Source organism: Macrosteles quadrilineatus, unplaced genomic scaffold (genome assembly GCF_028750875.1).
Source record: "Macrosteles quadrilineatus isolate MER2022 unplaced genomic scaffold, UCM_ALF_1.0 Scaffold_2__2_contigs__length_208266976, whole genome shotgun sequence".
In the NCBI taxonomy this organism is placed as follows: Eukaryota; Metazoa; Arthropoda; class Insecta; order Hemiptera; family Cicadellidae; genus Macrosteles; species Macrosteles quadrilineatus.
Window position 1 is genome coordinate 99,127,998 of NW_026542595.1, and position 24,322 is coordinate 99,152,319.

At 34.8% G+C, this 24,322-nt stretch overlaps 1 protein-coding gene across 1 annotated transcript in view; it reads left to right on the forward strand.

Moving 5' to 3' along the window:
- The first annotated feature begins 2,043 nt into the window (after window positions 1–2,043).
- The window catches only part of LOC128985538 (tetratricopeptide repeat protein 5-like), a 38,273-nt gene continuing 15,994 nt past the window's right edge, over window positions 2,044–24,322 (forward strand). The window contains exons 1-6 of the mRNA XM_054405126.1: window positions 2,044–2,412; window positions 3,756–3,888; window positions 7,185–7,405; window positions 7,662–7,755; window positions 8,809–8,957; window positions 10,665–10,718. Coding sequence (XP_054261101.1) covers window positions 2,341–2,412; window positions 3,756–3,888; window positions 7,185–7,405; window positions 7,662–7,755; window positions 8,809–8,957; window positions 10,665–10,718 — 723 coding nt within the window. The 5' untranslated portion in view covers window positions 2,044–2,340. The remainder of the gene's footprint in view (window positions 2,413–3,755; window positions 3,889–7,184; window positions 7,406–7,661; window positions 7,756–8,808; window positions 8,958–10,664; window positions 10,719–24,322) is intronic.

The following is a 24,322-nucleotide window of genomic DNA, read 5'->3' on the forward strand; positions in this document are numbered from 1 at the left end:
AACGCCATGTAACTTTACCTTTTCATACCTCGTAAATAAACAAAGAAAACCCGTCTCCCATTGCGTAGAGACTAATTCATTATGGTCTCTTTGGTCTGGGTCGTGGGGTGCCGGAGCTCCAGCTCCAATTCATTTATCATAGTTTCACCTTCAGTTTTGATGGTTCTGAATAATTTCAAGTTAAAATAGATCCATTGTTTATCCAAAGTTGCTTGTGTAACGAAGCAGAGTATATTGAGCATATAAAGTTTAATAAAAATGTTAGATGTTTAAACTATTATTTTTTAAATAAAATAATGTGACTAGAAAGGAGATAATTTGTTAAATACTTTTTTCTCTCCACTATTTGTCGGGTCTGAGATCGCATACCTAGTTTATCAAGTATTTTTACTGGCACTCCATCTACTCCATCTGTTTTACTTTTCTTCTTCTTTATATTATTGCCTTGCATTACAATATGGCAAGAACTATTTATTTTTGAAAAGAGTTTTATAGAATTTTATTTTTAAAACTGGACCAATTAATCCAGTTAACTTGGTAAAATTATACGAGGTATTATAAACATTATGCCTTGGACCAAATTTAAGCATAGACTACATTGGTGCACGTAGGGGCCCGCGCAGCAAAGGGATTCACTTCAGTTCGTACTCCACAAATACAATTATTTACAAAATAATGTGATGGTATGGATTAAACCATAGATAAAACATACTCATCCCTTTGTAGATTTCACCTGTATGGATGGGAATGCGTCAAGGCACAGGATCAGCTCAAGACAATATTTTTGTTAGTTCCGTCTGGTGCCGCTAGGATCGCTAGGATTAGCTGCTCCAAACAAAACAGCTGTTACTCAATAATGGTTATAATTGATTTATCTCCTCAATGTTTAGAATAGGAAGTAGTTATTTTCCTACAGTTACCTAACAATGTACATGTTCTCTCACTGATTTGAGAAAGCAAAGTGGCCAATTCGCTCATCAGTGAGACAATGTTAACATTGTCTCACTCTAATTACTTTATCTCACTCCAGGTTTGCAACGTGAAGGCACGAAATAGTGAGCGCGTAACATGCAGGCAACGTCGTATGCGCGCGAAATACGTTGGAAGCACTGGCTGTAAATCAGCTGGTCAGCTGTTGTACTGTTTTGTATTTGTCACTTCACATTAAATGTTATATTAAAAGTTCACTTCTGTGTAAAAATAGGTTATGTTTCTTCACAAATTTATTTGTTTTATGGTAACTGTAGGAAAAGTATAATGTGCAACTCGAGTTCAAAGTACAATTGCCTCACTCGAGAAACCATTCCTCACTCGCCTACGGCTCGTGAGTAAGGATTTCTCTCGAGTGAGTCAATTGCTCACTTTTCTCACTAGTTGCACAAATAACTATTGTGTAACTAGTGGGCGAAATAGCACTCTGCTGCAGACGAGAGAAATGTTTACGCGCAAGCTGTTGTAGGCGAGTGTGGAAATTTTTTCGAGTGCAGAAAAGGCAGTTTGCACTTGTGTTATACATTATATTTTTCCTACAGTTACTATAAATCATATAAATAATTAGTCTTTCAAACACTGTACAACATGTTTTTAGGTTTTAAATCCAAACATTGAACGAAATAGGAAACGCTGTACCAGCTGATCGTGTTTTGCATGCTTTAAGTGTTGCCAATTTATTTTAAATCGTACACGGATTTCCGGCATAAAAAAAGAACGCTGTTTTGTGTTGTTTGGTTGGATACTGATCCACCAAAGTAAAAACTGCCAAAGTAAGGCTTTCTGTACCATATTCTGTGCAAGGAAGCCCACTTTGTCGGGTGACTGTAGAAAAACAAAACTTATTCTGCTTCAATTGACCAAATCCTATCCTGTCCTAATTCCAATCGAATTGGCTTTTGGTTGTGACTAAGTAACAGATATCTAAATACGTGTATATATAAAATTCTACGTAACAGACAGAAACGACGGAATTAAATTGAAGGAAGGATTTACGGAATACGGATTACGGAATTGGAATCGCAATGTTTTGGTTTTGATTTTGATTAATATGTTAATGTTAATGTTACATTTTTAAATATTGTAAATTTAATCAACTGCATTCAAGAAGATTCAAGTGGTGTCGGTTATGCCCTACAATATGAATACAGAGAGATTTTATAGTATTTAATCCAATAAATTACCATCACTTAATCCTTCTGTACATATACTTACGTATCTGAAGGTTTATAGATTCCAACTAGGCTTATCATTTCTAACCTATAATGAAGTAGAGAGTGGAGTGAACGAATGTTATAACTACTTACTCAGTTTCCCAACAATGTATTCCTTATAAATCATCGTCTCAAAATGGATACGTTGCCACAAAAGGCTGAAGAACCTAATAAATTAGCCACATCACAGGACTTGTCTACATTAGAGGTAAGTTAGGTCTGTTTGCCTAACCTGTACACATATTAAATTAGTCCCAGCCCTTACTCTAATTATTTTCTTTGGTATTCCTACAAATAAGATTAAAAACATGATCAGGAGCAACATTTAAATTAACGCAGAGGATGAGGATACACGTCTGGTAACCGGACTTGGATTAGGCGTCCGGCAGTCACTGTGGTTATTGTTCAGTTTCCACAACTCACCTAAAACGCACTTAAAAAAGTTCTTGAACTGTTCTTTGACATCAATACTACAATTCGCAAAAATAACTTTTTTGTCGCTGAGGCTTACTTTAATAACTACAATCGGTTTTATAGGCTACCAGCAATAATTCCTACTCGCTAGGGGAGAGAGTGGGAATTCGGGGTTTTGGGTGGGGAGAAAACTCGCTTAAACATCGAGACAACTGGCTAATTTAACTCGCTAAAACATCGAGACAACAGGCTAATTATTTAACTTGCTAAAACATCGAGACAACAGGGTGATTTTTTTCAGCAATAATTCCTACTCTCTAGGGGACAGAGTGGGAATTCGGGGTTTTGGGTGTGGGGAAAAAGTCGCTTAAAAATCGAGACAAAAGGGTAATTTCATGGGAAGATGGGTAATTTGTACAACAAATATGGGATTTTTTAAAATTATGCGGGATAAAATACCTAAAACGGGATAAAAATCAAAATTACTCATTTCAGGGATTTTATGCACATATTAGGGATAAATGGCTATTACCAACCTAAACAGATGTCGATGTGGCAATGCCACGTCACTAGGTTTGTTGTCGCGTCGCTATTGGCCAATGCCACGTCACTTGGGTTGTTGACGCTTCGCTATTGGCCACTGGTTATGAGTCAGCAAGACAAAGAGTAATAATTCTCATCATACAACTAAATGTAGACTATGTAAAATAACCTCGGAAATACTTTATTTAGGCATGTGGGTAAGGGGAGACGGGGATTATGCGGGTTCGTGGCTGCATTAAGTGTTTTGAAGTTAGGTTAGATTAGTAAGGTAAAGTATAGGTTATAGTTGGCCGGGTTGTTTATTAATGTAAGATCTACAACATTTTATCACTATAGGAACATCGGCTTGAACAACGAGGTTACGATTTCAAAAATGCTTGCATTTTTGGAATGGTACCGTTGTTTATTCCTCGTCCTCAGGTTTAGGAAAAGGTTCCTTTGATGTACATATGTAATATACGGTAATAAGTTAAATATTCGATTGCATTTGCAGTTTTTTTTGTTGTCTTAACTAAACCAGTCAGTGAGTCAGTTAAATCTTACACGTAAGTTATGTTTGAATGTTTTCTATCTCTTCTTAACTTTTGTTTAAAGGAATATGTGAAGAAGCTGTATGAGTACAGAGACCATTATTTTGATCATCATAGAATTGAAGAAGCGATTCTAAGAGAAAAAAGATTGAATGAGAAGATGCAAGAAACCCTTAAACATCTTCAAGATTTTGATTGTAAGTAACCTACCTTGATTCTGGCCTTCTCATTTGAATCAGAATAAACCAGTCACATTGCAGATACAATTACTACACTTCCACACTCATTACTACACTTCAGGTATACAACACTTTTTCAACAACAAATTCTTTTTATATATCTCAAATAGTTTTTCAAAATTTTTGTAAATACTATTCTGAATTAAATTTATTTGAAGCCACATCTATTGTCTCTTTTAAACGTCTTGTTAAAGAATGGCTAGGCCTACTTAATTTAAATACGGACGAAGCTGATCTTATTATTACTTCATCTTACCGGCGCGACGGGATCGGCCCGCGACCCTTGACTTGACCATTGACTTGACTTTGACCTCGACATTGACAGCACACGCTAGCCGCTCTCTCTCCGACGCTTCTATTGATATTTATTGCATGTTCTTTTCGTGTAGAGTACTGTCACTTATTACATTAATACCAGGGGAAACCCGTCGAAATCGACGGTTACTTTCAAGGCTTACGTTAATTCATCTAACTGCGATGAATTGGGTGAAATATACATATTTTGAGCATTTAACATTGTTCAAAGAGTAATAAGTGTAAAAACGATAACAATATTGCGTTAGTTGCCAAATTTGGTTGTTCATTCAATGAATAAAATATTTCCTATCCTGTACCTCATCGGAGTTATTATTAGTATGTTATATGGTATCTCTTCCTTTGGTAGAAAGAACCTTTAAATAGTATTTAAATCGTATTGGTGGATCTTGTAGTTAAACACTTCCACGACTTCATCAGTGTTTGAGAAAAAATATCTGTTTGTTGAGAAGACACGTTCTAACTTCAAAGGGAGGTATATCCGTTACAGTGTAAGTTTGATTTTCCTTCGACACGTCGCGTCAGTTCATATCGTACTTCTGTGCCAATGAATGAACCCTCTAGCATAGTTTTGAGAAATTGACTGTGGGGTTACTGATAAAGCTGAAATTCCTTGACATGGGGGATGTCAGTTAGTTGTCTCGGCCTTATCAATAGAACATAAAGTTGTCAATATAATCTCTCTACGGAATGTTAGGTGTAGTGGAATACTTGAAGTAAAGTTGGCTTTTATTCTTGAACTGTTAGGGGCCTCCTAGTTCATATGATCTTGGCGGCTTCATTGGCAATAAATAATGCAAATGACATAGCAATGGAACATTTCCAAAAAGCAAAAATACTGTAAAATGGCTGTTACGTATATATTGACGTTTACATATTGTTAATCAACGTATATTATAAATACTTTAATCCTTTAATACGTTTTTTTATGGCGACCATTCATAGTAGGTATTTTAAGCCAAGTTTGAATGGAGATGAGTGTAGGATGAGTGGCGCGATCTTGTAGTCTTGTTAGTGACAGGATAGCACTGCGGGTAGTCGTAGTAGGCTACTCACTCGTGCGGACGTTAATCCACACCAGGGAGTATCGCATCCACAGTGCATTCCTATAAATATCCACAATTCGTGACCTCCTAGTAGTTGGATTACAGGACGACGCCACCCGTCCCAGTCAAAGGATTATGTGATCTAGTTTAAAAGGAATATGACCTTTCGCTGTCATGACAGTAGCTGCTTAAATAGTATTTTCTCTTTGTATTATATTTTACAGCCAAAATGTCGTGTTATTTTCAATAATGTTACTAATTCAGTGCGCCAAAGTCCGTAATATAGGCAGGTGCAAATAATTTGTCAAGATAGGTACCATTTTAGGCAATGTTTCTAAGTTTGGATTTTATTAGACACAATAAGAGCAGATATTTCTACATAAATATTTGATATTTGTAGAATAATATGATAAAATGTCGGCAAAAGTGGCGAAAAAGGTACACACCAACCCGTACAATAGATATAAGATAGTCCAATAAGAAATAATTTAAGAATTGCTGTGATAAAAGGATTTTCCACTGATTTTGTAATGGAACGTTATATTGCAAAACATGACATGATAAAGAAGAAAATCAATTTTAAAATCTGAAAATAACATTGCAAATACTTATTTGGTAGAATTCAGTAACTATGTGTTGTTTGAAATACAATTTAAAAATGAACAGCTGTTTCATTAAAAAGTATTATTCTCATAGCAAAAATGTAAACAACTCTGTGGAGGGATCTTTAAAGGCTTCTGGGACAGAGTCCTAAGGGATTTTGATTAGTTTTTCTTTTGATAACTCATCTACAGACCAAGACCTTTCTTTGGACACCCCTACACAATTTCTACGCCCAACCGTTCTCTCAAATTAGTGGGGACAAAGTTTCCAATTAAATATTTAGATTCCCCCATGTTAATCTTATGGGAGAAACTCCAACTTTGATGGCCTGTGGGGCAAAGCCCGAGGGTTTTTATTACATGAATTGGTGAAAGGGGGCGTCTACACAAAAAATACTTTATTTTGACACGTTGTTTGTAAAAATCCGTCCATTATTAACGGAGGAGTAGTGTTTTGTAGAAATTGCCTTCACGTATTATATATAAGGATTTCTTAACTGCTGAAATTTGTTTAATTATACTTTTCACTCATACAAAATAATAAAACTAAATTGCACCACTTTAACTTCATAATCTTTATAGCAACTTAGCAGACGCACAGGCACAGCCTATGTCTGCTAATTCCAGGACTAATTAGATAGGAACAACCTTTTACACATGTATATAGTTAATTAGTTTAGTTTTGCATAAAGCCCTTTTTTCTTTTGTACATTTGGTTGTGTAATTTTATATATGTGGTGGAATAAATTCATAATTCATTCATTCATTCATTCAAATCTAGATGGTCAAAACCTAATGATGCAAGCACAATTGTTTTAGTATATAGTTCTATAGTAAATAATTGAACGCTTTTCAGTCTACGCTTTATAAAGAGTTGACACTTGTGTTGAGTGGTTAAATATCTATTAGTCTTAAATCTCCCAAGATTACCAATTTTGTGACGTTTTAAATATGGAAAAGGTAAACTCAGCTCAATCAACTCAATATTGCATTTTTATGTCTTCTTGCCCTGGTTTATAAAATATTAGTGTGTTGCTTTTTCTTTTCTTATGCTGCTCTGTGTTTCTATGTTAATTAGGCCTTAACATTTAATTTTGTTGTTTCTATAGTCTTATTTCTTAGATTATGTGAGAGAATTCTTGAACTTGGCAGATTAAAGTAGCTTGCATTCACTCTTAATTAGAACCCTCACTTTTAAATTGAATTTAAGTCATATAGTTTAATTATCTCCATCATAAACAATTAGCTTTTTGTGGTATCATTATGTTTGTAATCCTGGTTTTATTTGCAGGTACGTCGCTGAAGGTTGAAGGCAGAGCCAAGTACTATTATTTGCTCGGTCGAACTCTTGACGTCGGTCCTGATCACAATTCTGAGGCCGAAGCTGCCCTTGCGAAAGCCGTCAAACTTGACCCTCAGTTGGTAGAGGCTTGGAACCAACTGGGCGAGTGCTACTGGAAAAGAGACAATATCAAGGAGGCCAAGAACTGCTTTCAAGGAGCTCTCAACAAAGTACGTATGAAGAGACCAAGGCTATTAGGTAAACTTGTTATCAACGGCCAGCCTGGTGAGAGGGTCTGAAGGGTGAGTCGAGTTCCGAGAAGGTTCCTAATTCGCTGGGTATCATAGTCAAATGGACGGACTATAACTTGCTAGATTTTCAATTACGTGTGATATGTTTGGTACTATTAGTTTCACTTTTTACACTTACAAATTAATTGTTAAGACAGATAAGTCAACCTTTTACATAATTTTGTCTGAATTATAGAAAAAGAACATCGTATCTCTTCGAAACATGTCCATGCTGGTACGAATGGAAGCAACGTCAACTCGAGAAGAAAAAGTGAAGAACGTTGAGCTAGGTAAGACAAACTTATTACTCTTAATTAATATTTTCTTTTCCATCCTAGGATACTACGCTTTATCCTGGAACCATGTTCATACTATTTCTGGCGGCATTATCACATAGTTTAATCCCGTTGGTGATTGGTGGTATTCAAACCCGGGATTTGGGGACTGAAGCCCTGCGCTCGACCGATAGACCAGCTCTTCCCAACCATTTCTGGTTGGGGAATAACAACCTATAATGATTTGCTGCTAATTGCAATCAGCGCGGATAAACAAATAAAATCATACTAAAAAACCTTTAGGTTAAGTTTCTATTCAAAAAGAACTCCTCTAGTCACTAGTATGTTATTCCAACCATTGTTGAAAAATCTAAGAACCTTTACGATGATATGATAGGTTATAGTATTTTTTAGGCAGCATCCATCCCTTCTTTATAGTGTACTATAAGGACATGTAATTCAGTTGTCACGATTATCAACTTAAACCGGCTGCACCAAAATTAGATAGCCAAAAAGGTTGCACAGTAAATAAAAAAAAACTGATTAAAAAAAGTTTAAAACATAATTAATCACATTTTAAACACAGGTCTATTAAATTATAAAATTCTATTAAACTTGAGTTAAGTTTGTAATTGCCATTTGCTTTTTGGCTCATTAATGTTGTCTGGCTTCCTAACCGTGCAGTATATATAAATAAAACAAGATGTTTTCTCTAGCGGCTCTGGGTATATTTAAAGCCCTGATACTTAAAGGGTAGCAAAGAGTTATAGTACAGTCGGGGGCGCAAAGGGGGTTTTGAAGGACCCGCTAAGATGAACGTCATAGAATGCAATTTAGATACTCGATTGACCCTCGGGGAAAATCGGATAAGACAGATTACCATCAGATTATTAAAGATTATTATCGATCAGATTACCGAAGAATCATAGAGACTCAATTGTAACAGTTGAAACTCAGTTGTGTGACATTTCTTTGCACAAATTTATACCAAATTAGAAGCAATTTCTGAAGGCTATGATTTTTCATGCGCATTAAATCACTTTGGTATTGTAAATTTATTTTTGGCAGGTTTGGATCTCGCCAAGCAAGCAGTTGAGATGGACACTAGCGATCCAGAGTCCTGGCTGGTGCTGGGGAATTCTTTCCTGGCTATGTTCTTCAATGTTCAACAGAACCCGAAAACTCTTAAACAAGCCATGACTGCGTACTTAAGATCGGTAAATTACACTCTTACTTTAGTAATCTTACGTCATCTTGCCTACATGGCGAATGACTGAAAAATGTCAAATGCAATAGGCCTAAACCCTTTTTAATTTGTATACCATTAATAGGAACTGATTTTGTTTACGGCCATTCGAAAACAGTAAAAATATACATTGTTGTTAATGTCAAGTGAACCGGTTGTTTTTGGACTATGGGACCATGGTTTTGACCCTACTGGCACATTTTCAAGTAGAAACCAAGTTTCAAAATAGATTCTTTTACATTGCTGGGTTGCATTGAGTACGGTAATAAAAAACATGTACCTACACAAAAACATGTAATATTTTTAAAATAGCCTAAAAAACGAATACTACTTTTTTTAGGCCAAATTTTGTGAATTAAATGTTTTTGTGTCCGTGTTTTATTATTGTATGGGTTTTTGACGACTCCTTATAAGAGGAACCTCCTTGCTTTGCAAAATTGTCCGCAATGAAGAGTAATCTATTTTACAACTCGGTTTCTGCTTGAAAATGAGCCAGAAGGCTCAAAACTGTGGTCAAAAACTCGAAAACAGGATCACTCGACAGTGACAACAGATATTTTTAACCTTTTATCTGTAACCTTATTTCCATAGGCAAAAATGTGTAACCTGTAAGCAGTTTTGCTGCATATAGCTCGATCCTCACTGGCTACATAGAATGTAGCAACGGACATTTTTAATTTTGTCATCTTGCCTGCTTTAAACTGATTCACCCCTCATTGAAGAAAAAGGAGGATAGCAGCTAGCTTACCTTGAAAGTGTGGGTAGGCCATAGAACAAGTAGAGTGGCCTACCCACACTTTCAAGGTAAGCTAGCTGCTATCCTCCTTTTTCTACACCTTAAACAAAACTCACCCCCTCGTTGAGTAATTACTGCCATGATGGTCACTAAACACCTGCTTATCTAGGATTTTGAGATAAATCTGGACTAATTGGAACTCCGATTTGTCTGAATCTATGAGAGTTCGCACTTGTGGCTCACCAATCGCTCAATAATACTTACTTGCTCCCATGGTCATTTATATACTCAAAAGTATTTGGCCTGAACAACTTAAGGTAATTTCACACACATCAGTCGTCACCGTTCTGTCACAGTCCAATCACTGTTCAGTCTCAGTTGCATCCACAATTCCTCAGTCAACTGTCTGTCAGTTGGTATCAGTCAGTCTTCCATCACGTTATTTAAGGTGATGTTACGGTAAAGAATTTTGAATTAAAACACAATATTCTATCAAAATTTCATTTTCCATCTTGTTCCTCAAACAAATACATCACGCGTCCGTTAGGGGTCTGAACATTCCAAAAATATCGGTGGGAAGAAATCTGAAATTGACTGATGGAGTGACTGACGACCTGTGCTGGATGAGTGTAGATAGCGCAATAGAAAATCCATTAAAGAATATATTGTTTTACTGTGACTTGCCGTAACTGATGTGTGTGAATCGACATTTTAGTCTCCACTTTTTCCGACAGTGTATTTTATTTGCCTACGCTATTACAACTTCACTTCTACTTTTGTATGAATATTTGCTACAAAACTGATTTCTGTAACAATAATGAGATGTATCATTAAAATGTCTATAAAATTAAACATTTATAAAGCGGTTTTTAAAATATTTTCAACAGTGCTTATTATTTAATGTTTATTTGAATTGATTTTAACATATTTATTTTTCCACAGGAAGCCGACCCTGTAGGAAAAAACAATCATGATCTTCATTACAACAAAGCTGTGGTAAGATAAGATAAGCATAAGTGAAACAGTGAATTTAAAATTGCATACCCAAAGTTTTTTTTTTTTTTTTTTTTAAGAATAAGAATATATTTATGTCCAAAATTACAAATTACAAAAATTACAATCCTGGCTGTAAAGCAAAGTACAAAGGAAAAAAATCCCCACAAAGACTGTACATCTGCGTGTGGGGAGAGTCTTCTCCGTCGCTCACCACTTCACAGACAAGATAACAAAATAAACAAATAATTACTTAAATAAAAAGAAGTTTTTTTTTTTGCCATATTGTTGGCAAAAAAAAGACTGAACATGAACAATATTTGAAGTACTTGAATGAGGGTGCCAGTACTGAAGTAGTTTGGTATTATTAGCCTAATTTAGTTTTAGAATTGTCATCGACTTTCATTATGCCCTGTACTGGGATCTGATGAGCTCTTCGGCAGCATCATCGCTCAGACCGAGAAGCCAGCGCCCGATCTTTCTGCTGAAAACCGTGACACTGTCTTCCTCCCATTCTCTTATCTGTATGGGGAGATTAGTGTGTATAATGTGGGCTAGATAGTGAGGGGTAAGAAGCTGTGCTTTATTGTTCAATTTGGGAACGGAGATGCCTATGTGTGTTCTAGATCTAGTGTCATAAGAATGTAGCGAATCGGAGAAAATTTTGCTTTTATTATTTTTTGAAAAGGTTATAACTGTTTTTAGGAATAGTTTCCTGATGTTAAGGACTGGAAAATTTTGAAAAAGTAGGTAGGTGGGGTATCTTTGGTCTTTTTTTAGTATGTGTTTAATTATGGATTTCTGGGTAACAGCAAGAGGAGCCAAGACAGAGGCAGACGCAGCCCCCCACGCAAGAATCCCGTACTGTAACAGTGACTGGACATACGCAAAGTATACACACCTGCAATGGTCCACAGACAGCACACAACCAAGCTGTGAAAAAGCGAAGATCATTTTTCTTAATCTGTTGACATCGAAAAAATATTTTGGTAAAGAAACTGGTATTAACAGAAGTAATTCGACCATGCACTACTTTTATTAATGCTGCAGAATTATTGTTAGTAGAAAAAGTTAAGCAGATCAAGTAAAGACAAATGGAAAAGTCCATAGGAAATTCTTCATGATAGATTTCAGTGCAGAGTGATCAAGATTTCAGAGGCTTAACTGTGAAATAATATTCCGAACCAGTGGTTCAAGAAATACCTTCTCGGAGTCATTTATTTCGTAGTAATGGATAATTCGAATCACATAAAGAAAATAATTCCTTCCCTTGGATTAATTTTACTTCACGGTTCTTTTTACAATCATCTCACAATCTCTGTTTGATATATTACGTTTAGATCTTCTACTTATTACTTATTTATATAACGTTCATTACTTATAATTCATCCAAGCACCTCAAAAATGGACGTCGTTGGGATTTTAAGTATATTAATCACCAAGTTATAGATTAGTGGGTGGGTCCATGATCATCTTGTAAAATCAAACACCATAGTTCATTCCATTTTGCGTCCACCCTAAACTATAGCATACCATATCATACATGTTTTATTACATACACGAACAGATTCTCGTCTAAATAGACACTTATAGAATACGTCACCTCTTTTTAAAATATTATATATTTAAGACTTTATGTACCAAATAGAAGTTCAGATATCCGTGTTGTATACGGATTTTAAAGTATTACTAAACTTTAAAAATAAGCTACAATTACTTTCTGCATCATACTTTTTTTTGCCAATTTCTCATAGTCTTCTACAACGTCCCATTCAAAGAATGTTCGCGATCAAAACGATTGTTTTGTTGCGACAAAAGAGAGGGGCGATATTAAGAAATGGAACCTTGAGGAGACGGAAGATAGGCTGACAATGGTCCTTTGTTGTGATTGGGAGACTGACACTATTGTTGTTTGACATTCGTATGTGCCTCTTCAGTCTGTGCGAGGCACCGCGACGCCGATAGTGTGAGAAATGAACTAATCGATGTCGTGGACGTTTGTGGCACGAGATATATAGCTTTCTGTCTATGTGTGATATCAAAGATAAAAAGAATCAAATATACTGTCAGCTGTGCTGCGGTTACTGTGACATGTGACATTTATTCTGTCTTAAATCAGATGATGTAATATTTATTATTATTATTGTTTGTTGTGTTTATGTTAGTTTTGGAGTTTTCATGGTGAGTTCTATTAAAAACCAGTGTTCAGTACCAATAAATAAAATATAATTTATGAAGCTTTATCATTGGTGGCAGCGGTAAAGGTAATATACAAACTTAAATAGAATAATGGACCTTTTAAAACCTCCGTCAACTATTGATTTAAATAGCAACACATTAAATGAATGGACTAAGTTCAAGCAAAAATTTCTGTTGTACCTGGAAGCAACTGAAAAATCTAAAAAGTCGGGGAAAATCAAAGTTGCTTTACTGCTATGTTTAATGGGGGATGGTTGCCTAGACATTTTCAACACCTTTGAATTGGATGATGGGGAAAAAGACAATTTAGACACTGTAATTAAATGTTTTGACGAATACTTTGAGCCTAAAGTAAACACTGTTATTAATAGGTATACTTTCTTTAACCTCAGGCAAAAGTCCGACGAATCAGTTCAGTCATTTGTAATTAGTCTAAAAAATCAGGCAAAAAAATGCCAGTTCGGGGATCAGGAAGAAAGCCTTGTAAGAGATCTATTGATAATAGGGACTAAAGATGAAGCGTGTAAAGAAAGGTTGTTGATGACGAGTGATTTGAAACTTGATAAAGCAATTCACTACTGCACGGCTAGGGAGGAGAGTAAAAAACAAGTGCAACTAATGAAACTTGATTCACAACTTGACGAAACAACTAATGTAGGATCTAAAATTCATAACATTACTTTACCAAATTCGAGTAACATTACAAATAAAAGACAAGTTAAAGTCTGCTCTAAATGTTTAAAAACTCACAATTACAGAAATTGTCCTGCTTGGGGAAAGAAATGTATAAAATGCAAGAAATTTAATCATTTTGCAAACGCCTGTAAGGCCCAAAACATTCATAACATTGAATCTAATGAGGACATTGAACCTAATGAAATGGGAATTAGTGGCGAGAGTCAGGACTTAAGTATTGAAACTATTGTTGTCAACACTGTAGACTCAAAACATAGTTGGTGTCAGAATATTACCGTAAATGGGGTTGACATATCTTTTAAGCTCGATACTGGCGCCGACGTCAATGTTATTCCTTACAAGCTTTATCAACAAATAGCTCCTGACGCTAACATGACGACTCCAGATAAACGCCTCAAGTCTTATAGTGGGCATGACATCAAAGTTGTAGGTACTTGCCTTCTAAATTGTACACTGGGGGGTTCTAAAAGAAATTTTTTAGCAGAATTCTACATTGTGAATGAAGATGCCTGTCCCATATTAGGGCTTAAAACATGCCAAGAACTGAATCTCATTTCTAGAGTAAATGAAATAACTAAACCAAGTGAAAGTGTGTACGATAGATTTTATGATGTATTTGGTGATGAGCTAGGAAAATTACCATTCGTTTATGATATAAAACTTGAAGATACCGCAGTTCCTAAAGTTATTCCTGCCAGAGCTATCCCTAAAGCTTTAAATGATACAGTTAGGGAAGAGATAAATAAAATGGTCAAAGACGGTATTTTAAGAGAGGTAAGCGAACCTACTGATTGGGTACATCCGATTGTAATAGCAAAGAAGCCAAATGGTAAAGTTAGAATTTGTATTGATCCAAGAACTCTTAATAAGTATATTAAAAGGGAACACTACAAAATGGCGACGCTCCAAGAAATTTTCTCACAGTTGGATGGTGCAAGATACTTCAGTGTACTGGATGCTTCTTCAGCATTTCTACAGATACCGTTATCAGAGAATAGTTCTCGGTTATGCACCATTGCTACTCCTTTTGGCCGATTTAGTTATTGTAGACTACCTTTCGGATTGAATAGTTCCCCAGAGATTTTCCAAAAAGCAATGGACCATGTAACCTGTGGATTGGAGGGAGTGAGTGCATACATAGATGACGTCCTAGTGTTTGGTAACTCAAAAGAAGAACATGATGAAAGACTTGCTGCTTTCTTAGAAAAGGCAAGATATTTTGGACTTAAGCTGTCTAAAGAAAAAAGCCAGATTGGCCGTGAAAGTGTCCAATATCTAGGTCACAAACTTACTCCACAAGGTATTTCAATAACCGAATGCAAACTGAAGGCTATTCAGGACTACCCGAGCCCTAGGGATAAAAATGACCTCCAAAGATTTTTGGGAATGATTACATATGTAGGAAGGTTCATTGATAATCTATCTGATAAAACAGGACCACTACGATTACTGATGAGCAAAAACAAGTCTTTTATATGGACAAGTATAGAACAAAAATGTTTTGAAGCATTAAAGGAGGAGATAACAAAGGTTCCTGTTTTGGCCTATTTTGATGGAAGAAAGAAGTCTACTTTGTCTGTAGATGCTAGCAAATTTGGCCTCGGGGCCGTGGTTTTTCAAAATGACCATCCTATCGGCTACAGCTCTTCAGCTTTAACAGCAACTCAGCAAAGGTACAGCCAGATTGAAAAAGAGCTTCTGGCAGTAGTAAATGGTTGTAAAAAGTTCCACTATTACCTATATGGAACAGACTTCACAATAGAGACAGATCACAAACCTCTACTTGGTCTTATAAACAAACCTATAGCAAGTCTATCACCACGGCTTCAGAGAATGATGATGGAACTGATGAGATACAATTTTAAATTAGTTCACGTACCGGGGAAAAAAATGTTCATTGCAGACTCCCTGTCGAGAGCTCCAATAGATGAACATTTAAACACAAGTTATCTGGACAACGGAGCTGAGGTAGTTTACTCCCTTGCAGTTTTTGCTAATGACGATGTAGTAAATAGACATAAATATGCTACAGAAAGGGATGCCGCACTAAAGCAAGTACGTTTTTACATAGAACATGGATGGCCTGAACACAAACAAAATTGTGATGACAAAGCTCACCCTTTTTGGGAAAAAAGGTATCAATTACATTTGTACGATGATCTGATATATATGGAAGACCGACTTGTTATTCCGAGTGAGCTGCGACCTGACATGCTGAGGCAACTACACGCTTCACACCAAGGAATTAATTCGTGCCAAAACAGAGCACAGATGGCTTGGTACTGGCCAGGAATGATGAGAGACATAAAAAACACAGTAGACCAATGTACAACATGCCAGGAATACCAAAGATCAAACCCAAAAGAACCTCTTAAACCATATCCAGTGCCAGAAATCCCATGGGAAGAAATTGGAGTTGATTTCTTCAAAATTAACAATACCAATCACATGCTAGTGATTGACTATCATTCCAAATTTGTGGAAGTAAAGAAGATGAGTACAACAACAGCTGATTCAGTAACTGCAGGATTGACACAGATATTTAGATCTCATGGCCTGCCTAAGAAATTACACTCCGATAATGGCCCTCCGTTCGATAGCCACAAGTTTTCCACGTTCACAGAAAGGTATAAAATTGAGCATATAACTTCGTCTCCGTACTACCCAAAATCTAACGGGATGGTGGAGAGGGCTATACAAACTTTTAAGTCAATGCTGTCTAAAACGCTAAAGACCAAGGGAGATCCAAACCTGGCCATAATCGATTACAATAATACTCCTAAAGCTAATCTCAGAGCACCTGCTCAAATGCTAATGGGAAGACTACTAAAGACTGTTCTTCCTGCTACTAAAGATTCCATGAAACCACTCTTCCCTACCAATGAAACAGTTCTAAATTTGAAGCAAGCCCAAGAAAAACAAAAAACATATTATGACAGATCGGCTCATCCACTTCCAGAATTAAAGGAGGGCGAAGAAGTTTATGTCCAAAAGGGAACTCGAGAATGGGCAAAAGGAAAAGTTGTCAAGAAACACAAAAGTCCGAATTCCTATTTGGTACAAATGGACAGCGGAGCAGTTTTCAGAAGAAACCGGTGCCAACTGAGACAATTTAAAATGGAAAAGAAAAAAGATTGAAATTGAAAAAAAAGGACATGTGACATGTGACATTTATTCTGTCTTAAATCAGATGATGTAATATTTATTATTATTATTGTTTGTTGTGTTTATGTTAGTTTTGGAGTTTTCATGGTGAGTTCTATTAAAAACCAGTGTTCAGTACCAATAAATAAAATATAATTTATGAAGCTTTATCATTGTTACCATAGGTTCTGGTTAATTATTTTTGTCTATGGTGATATTTTATATTACGTATGTCGAAGGAGGCTAACTGGATATTTTCTTAGTGCTAGTAAATCTATGTCCTTTTCCAGGGTTTGGAGGAAAACAACTCGCAAACGGGGATATTTTGGGAGGTTTTAAGTTAGGGATAATTTTCAAGAAACATTTATAAACTGGCCTACCTGACTCTAAAATATTTCTAGGAATTTAAAAATGAGCTAAACAACGTACAGAGACGTAACATAATATTATTTCAAATAACGAGTAACGCATTTATTTACTCCATAAAATAATATGTTACAGTAATTAAATTTTTTTAAATTGGTAATTTTTTCCTTCCAACTCCATTTCTTATAGTCATAGTCATAGTCATAGTCAAATTTATTTATTTATCTTGTATATACATACATAAATAGTGTCACAGTAAAGTAAAATAATTATAATCTTATGGTAAACTACATAAAAGCTCTCTCAAAGCTATTTAAAAATTAATTGAAATAATCCATTTACCAACTTACTAGACTGGAACGTTTGGGGTGCAATGACTAGAAATAAAAACACCATTTGGGGAATTAAATAAAACCCGGCCGACTACATGTTTACGGTTTGTTGGAATCTTGAGGACTGGTCAGCAAGGAAACTTTTGGAACGGCGGTTAAACGTGGAGGGAATAGTGGCGTGATGGGTTGTAGCCAATCCGGGAGCTTTATTGAAATCATACGATATGACGTCACAGTCGCCTGATCGCAGTCAGGACACAAATGCAAAACATATTGCCAACTCTTTCTAACACAAATCTAAATATCGTAAAAATGGCAACATTATGGTACATTATTATTGTATACACTACATTTCCTCCCCTTTAAGTTTAAAATATTTTTTTCTTAAAATACGCAATTTTATCAACACATCAAACCAATTAAATAATCATTAAGTAGCCTAAAACAAAAACACTTTTATAAAACAATATTGTATGACTCAATCAAATAATACAAAACAATAAACATTAAAACAAAACAACCTTGATAAAATTGGAAACAAAACACAGAAATAAATATTTACAAATTCAACCTTTCAGGAGGTTTTATTTCTCTGGCAGATCGCCTCAATGGCGATGCTTGTTTGGGTCGATCAGCTGATCGTACAGGTGATGTAAAGGTCACGTCCGGTGGAGTAAGCGATGAGCGCGTACTACTACGTTTACTACGTCCTGGAGTACGAGGTGTACTCGGCATTTCCGGTCTCATGGGTGAAGCTCGACCAGCTGACTGAGCATTGCTACCAACATCCTGGTCAAACATATGTTCAGCTGGAGGCAACACTACCTCTCTAGTAATATCATTCCGTTGATCGTTCAAATTTACATTAGTGTTTAACCCGACCAGCTGGTCAATATGGCGTTTCCATACAATACCTGAGTCTAATTTTACTAAATAAGATACAGGACTTGACATTTTAATCACTACACCTTGTGTCCATTTATTTCTTCCCCTGTAATCACGGACTAAAACAGGCTGTCCTATTGACAGTTCTCTAGTTTGACTTCCCCCTTTGTTTACAATTTGTTTGTTTTGGTTTGACGAAACCGTTTTACTAACAGAAGGACGTATCAAATCTAATGTAGTTCGCAATACTCTACCGAACATTAGTTTGGCTGGAGTTTCATTGGTTGTATTATGTACTGCATTTCGATATGCCAACAAAAATCTACTTAAAGCTAAGTCTGGATTTTGATTTGAAAACAAAGCCCCTCTTATTCTTTTCTTTACTGTTTTTACAGCATTTTCCGCCTGGCCATTACTAGCGGGAAAGTAAGGTGGTGTCAGCGTATGCCTAACCCCATTAGCTTTAAGAAACTTGCTAAATTCACAGGATGTAAAAGGAGGGCCATTGTCTGTGACACACTGTTCCGGAATTCCAAACCTTGCAAACATAGGTCTCAATTTATTTATGACTACTTTGGCAGATGTGGTAATATATAATGGTAATAGATGTGGTAATTTATATTTTTCTTGGCACAAATGCAAAACATATTGCCAACTCTTTCTAACACAAATCTAAATATCGTAAAAATGGCAACATTATGGTACATTATTATTGTATACACTACATTTCCTCCCCTTTAAGTTTAAAATATTTATTTCTGTGTTTTGTTTCCAATTTTATCAAGGTTGTTTTGTTTTAATGTTTATTGTTTTGTATTATTTGATTGAGTCATACAATATTGTTTTATAAAAGTGTTTTTGTTTTAGGCTACTTAATGATTATTTAATTGGTTTGATGTGTTGATAAAATTGCGTATTTTAAGAAAAAAATATTTTAAACTTAAAGGGGAGGAAATGTAGTGTATACAATAATAATGTACCATAATGTTGCCATTTTTACGATATTTAGATTTGTGTTAGAAAGAGTTGGCAATATGTTTTGCATTTGTGTCCTGACTGCGATCAGGCGACTGTGACGTCATATCGTATGATTTCAATAAAGCTCCCGGATTGGCTACAACCCATCACGCCACTATCCCATCCTCGTCGCCACTGGAACGTTTGGGGTGCAATGACTAGAAATAAAAACACCATTTGGGGAATTAAATAAAACCCGGCCGACTACATGTTTACGGTTTGTTGGAATCTTGAGGACTGGTCAGCAAGGAAACTTTTGGAACGGCGGTTAAACGTGGAGGGAATAGTGGCGTGATGGGTTGTAGCCAATCCGGGAGCTTTATTGAAATCATACGATATGACGTCACAGTCGCCTGATCGCAGTCAGGACACAAATGCAAAACATATTGCCAACTCTTTCTAACACAAATCTAAATATCGTAAAAATGGCAACATTATGGTACATTATTATTGTATACACTACATAGACAATACTTAAATACTAACAATACTTAAAAATTTGTATATGCTAAGTTAAATTACATGAAGTATATACATTTACATATACCTCTGAACATCTCAAATAATCAACTAGAATGGAAAAATTCTTCCTTTGAATAACAGCTTTTTTTAACAAGTAATTTTTAACCAGACACTTAAAGTTTTGGTTATTAATTTTGCTTTTTAAATTTTCAGGTAAATGATTTAAACATTTAGAGCCAAAATGAGTAGCTTTTTTATTTAAAAAACTAAGCCTATGTTGGGTTAAGTTTAAATCGTTCTTATGTCTAGTATTATGAGAATGTATACTACTGCGCAGATCTAATTCATTATATTTATTTCTAACACACATTATACATTCAAGGATATATTGGCCATAAACTGTCAAAATATTAAGCTCAGAAAATTTATTTTTCACTGATGCTTCGTCTTCTAGATTTAATATAATTCTCAAAGCTTCCTTCTGAAATATCAAGATTGTATCTAAGTTGCCTTTACTCGTACCACCATAAACAACTACACCATAAGATATGTGAGAGTGGATATGTGCGAAATAAATAGTTTTTAAAGTGTCAAGACTACATAACAAAGACATTTTTCTAAGAACATATATACCCGTTTTTATTTTTTTTAATTGAAGGCATTCCTTGGACATAACACAAAAATAATAAAAGCCCCAGAATGGAGCCTTGAGGAACTCCATGTTTAATAGTTAAATTATCTGATCTATACCTGGTTAGTGTATGTTTTTTTTGACATTATTTCTACATATTGCATTCTTTCTGAAAGATATGACCTAAACCAATTTAAAGTAGTGTTAAAAATACCTTAAGATTTTAATTTATGTAAAAGAACTTCGTGAGATATGCTTTCGAATGCTTTTGATAAATACATAAAAATACCAACTACGTCATTTCCTTTGTCAACAGCATCAATAATAGTTTCTGAAAAATGTAAAAGAGCAGTAGTAGTAGATTTACCCTTACGAAAACCATGCCTTTGTTTGTCAAAGATTTTTTTATTATGCAAATGATCAACCAATCGATTATACATTACACATTCGTATATTTTTCATATAGATGGCAAAACTGATACAGGGCGATAATTACCGATTTCATTCCTTTCACCTTTTTTGTAAATAGGTATTACTCTAGACATTTTTAAGCAGTCAGGGAAAATACCGGTTATTAATGAACTGTTTATTAAATGCACGAGTGGTTTTAACAGTGATTTCCCTATGAATTTGATTAGTTTTAAGGGTACTTCGTCATGACCACTAGATGACTTATTTTTTAAAGTTGAAATTATTTTTTCTATCTCATCTTCATCTACTGGCCTACATCTGATACATATGAAAGGAATTTTAATATTTATTTGATCATGATGGCTAGTTATATTTTGATCGTCTTTAGATTTAATATTACTTGGGGCACTATTGATCAAATTCTCTTTTACCTCAATAAAGTAAAATTGTTAAAACCGTTTGAGATGCTCAGAGGGTCTGATATCACCTTATCGTTAATTCTAATTTCATGAGGAGAATCCTTAATACATTTAGATTTATTACCAGTTTCAAAATTAATTATCTCCCATGTTTTCTTACTAACATTTTCTGATTTATTTATAAGTTAATCGTAAAAAGTTTTCTTTGCCTTGATCAATCTACTTTTATGATTTGCATTTCAGAGTTTACAATGATTCATAATTTCTACATTACCAAACAGTTTTGCTTGTTTTGTAAGCTCAACAATATCTTTTTGTTTTGTTAATAAATCTTGGTTTATCCAATTAAATTTACTTTTAGTCAAATATTTTTTCACCCTCTTTTTAGGAAACACTAAATCAAAGTTAAAGTTATATTGGAAAATACTATTAAACAATTTAAACCAGTGTTGGGGAAGCTACTTTTAAAATGTAGCTAGCTACAACTACTGCTACATTTCCCAAAAAGTAGCTTAGCTACAGCTACAGCTACAGTTCCGAAAAAGTAGCTAGCTACAACTACAGCTACAATGAAATGTAGCTATAGCTACAATTTTAGCTACTTTTAAAAAAACGTTACTTTTTATTCCACGCACATTAGGTAAATGAAAAGTTAATTGCAACTACATTTTTATAAAACAAACATTTAAACAAAAAATGTCAGTATTGTATCATTGACTATATATACCTACAGGTATAGTCAATGATTGTATCTAACATTACTTGGAAAACGAATTATTCCTGGATTGTGTTTAATTTGTTGGCACTATGTACCTAACATTACAACAACAGAACCAAATAGTTGGGTTTCCCATCATATTTAGTACTTATTTTAAAGATTTCATTATTTTTAAGCATCTTATATGTAAATTTCATTAAGTTCAAAGGACATACAACGAAACTATATTTTAAAAGCTCATTTTATTTCTTTAATATAGATTCATTTATATATGTCTTATATAAACAATTAAGACCAATAAAACTGTAAAACGATTATTTAAAAATACTTGTTTGTGTTACAGAGCCTAGCCTACTGAAATTGGAGTTTATTGCCTTTCTTTACTTTTAATGTTAAAAACGACATTGCTGTAACTTTTAACCATAGTGATAAGTTACTTGTTCTATAACACTTTTTAATGTCAAGAAATCGTCCTTTATTGTCATTATGCATAGGGAAAATTGTGCTTCAACCTAGTTGGTACAGAAAACAGTAATCAGCAACAGCAAAAAGCAACCTATCCTGAAATCGGCTTTTAATTTAAACATGTTGAAATTTGTAAAGTAAAAATAACATGTAGGCCTACTTGGCTATGTAACAAGTTGGCTATGGTAGGCTTGTCCTTGCAAGGACTAAACAGATATATTCCTAATAATTGAACTTGGAACTTGGTATTCGTCTTAAACCATAGCATAGCCTAGGAATAGTCCTATACAAAGAGCTGTTAGTAGGAGCAAACTATGCTATTTGTTCAATGTAAGTTTCATGTTATAGCCTATGGAGATTTTTTCGTTACAATTATCATTTAGTCTAGGCCTATCTTAAGTCACATCAGGTAATTTCCTCTTTGTTAATTTAGTAAACCTTTGAAAAATCTTCGTAATCTAACCAAGGAAGGGCTTGTGGTGATGAACCACAATCAACAGCTGAAGCAAAGGTTGATAGACCAGCTTTCTCATTATTTTGAGGTTTAGTGTTGGTTTCCATTAAACCCCAAGTTGAATCATTATCGATATAATAAAGAAACTAAATTGATTACTAATTACCCTGTCAATCACTTGCAAGCATTCAATAACTTCTCTTTTCACCGGTAACGGCGGTAACGTTTAAAAGTCGTCTGCATCTAGTGATTTTATTTTATCTGACAGTAATCATAGAGTAGTAAATTAAGGAAATGAGAGGCAAAAATGTGGACAACACTCATTTAATGGCCTCCATGTCCACACAACGTTGTATAGGGAATGAAACGGCTGCAACCAGCTGTATGAAGTCAGCCTATTTTTTTAAATATCAGTTTGAAAGGTTTCACGTAAGGTTGAGGTTATGATAAAAATCACTACCTCAAACAATGTTAATGTAGCGAGAAAAGTAGCTAAAATTCCGCTACAACTACTTTAAAAATGTAGCTAGCTACAGCTAAAGCTACAAAATCTTAAAAGTAGCGTAGCTACAGCTAACGCTACAAAAAAAGTAGCGCGCTACTGTAGCGTCGCTACTTGTAGCGCGCTACTTCCCAACACTGATTTAAACTTATCTTTTACTTTAGCCATGTATACAGGGATCCAATTCTCTTGTGATAAGATATTATTAAAAACATTCATATTATTTACAGAAATATCTCTTTGTTCAATGTACACGTAGCTATTTACAAAATCTTTATTTCCGGGAATAGTTAACTCCAAGATCTGACCATCATGGTCTGAAAGGGCTATTACAATACCAGTTACATGAGAAAGTGATTTGTATATGTTTGTCAAAATGTTATCAATAGCAGTTGAAGTATTTGCTGTGACCCTTGTGGGAAAATCCACCAGGTAATGAACACTATGGCTCTTTAGAATGTTTTTAAAATGTTGAATTTCAGGAGTATACTTCAAAACATTTAAATTGAAATCACCTGCAATAACAAAATGTCTTACATCCTTTAAATCAGATAAAATTTTTATTAACTTGTCTAACCTAGCTAAGAAATACAAATTTTGAAGTTGAGGTTTTCTATAAACTCCTACAAGTACAAAAGACCATTTATTGATTTTATATTTAGCCATGCAGCATTCGAAAAGCTTATCCTCTGTTAGATCCTCTATTTTTTTCAGAGTTAGAGCCTTTGAATTCAAACCCTCTCTTGAAAGAAATTACAACACCCCCTCCTGAGGTAGTAGACCGACTATAGCTAGATGTGATATAGAAATTATTCAGGTTAAATCTTTCTAATCCAAATTGTTTCATACCATGTTCTGTTAACACAACTATATTTGGTTTTATTTGTTCTAATACTATTTCTAAAG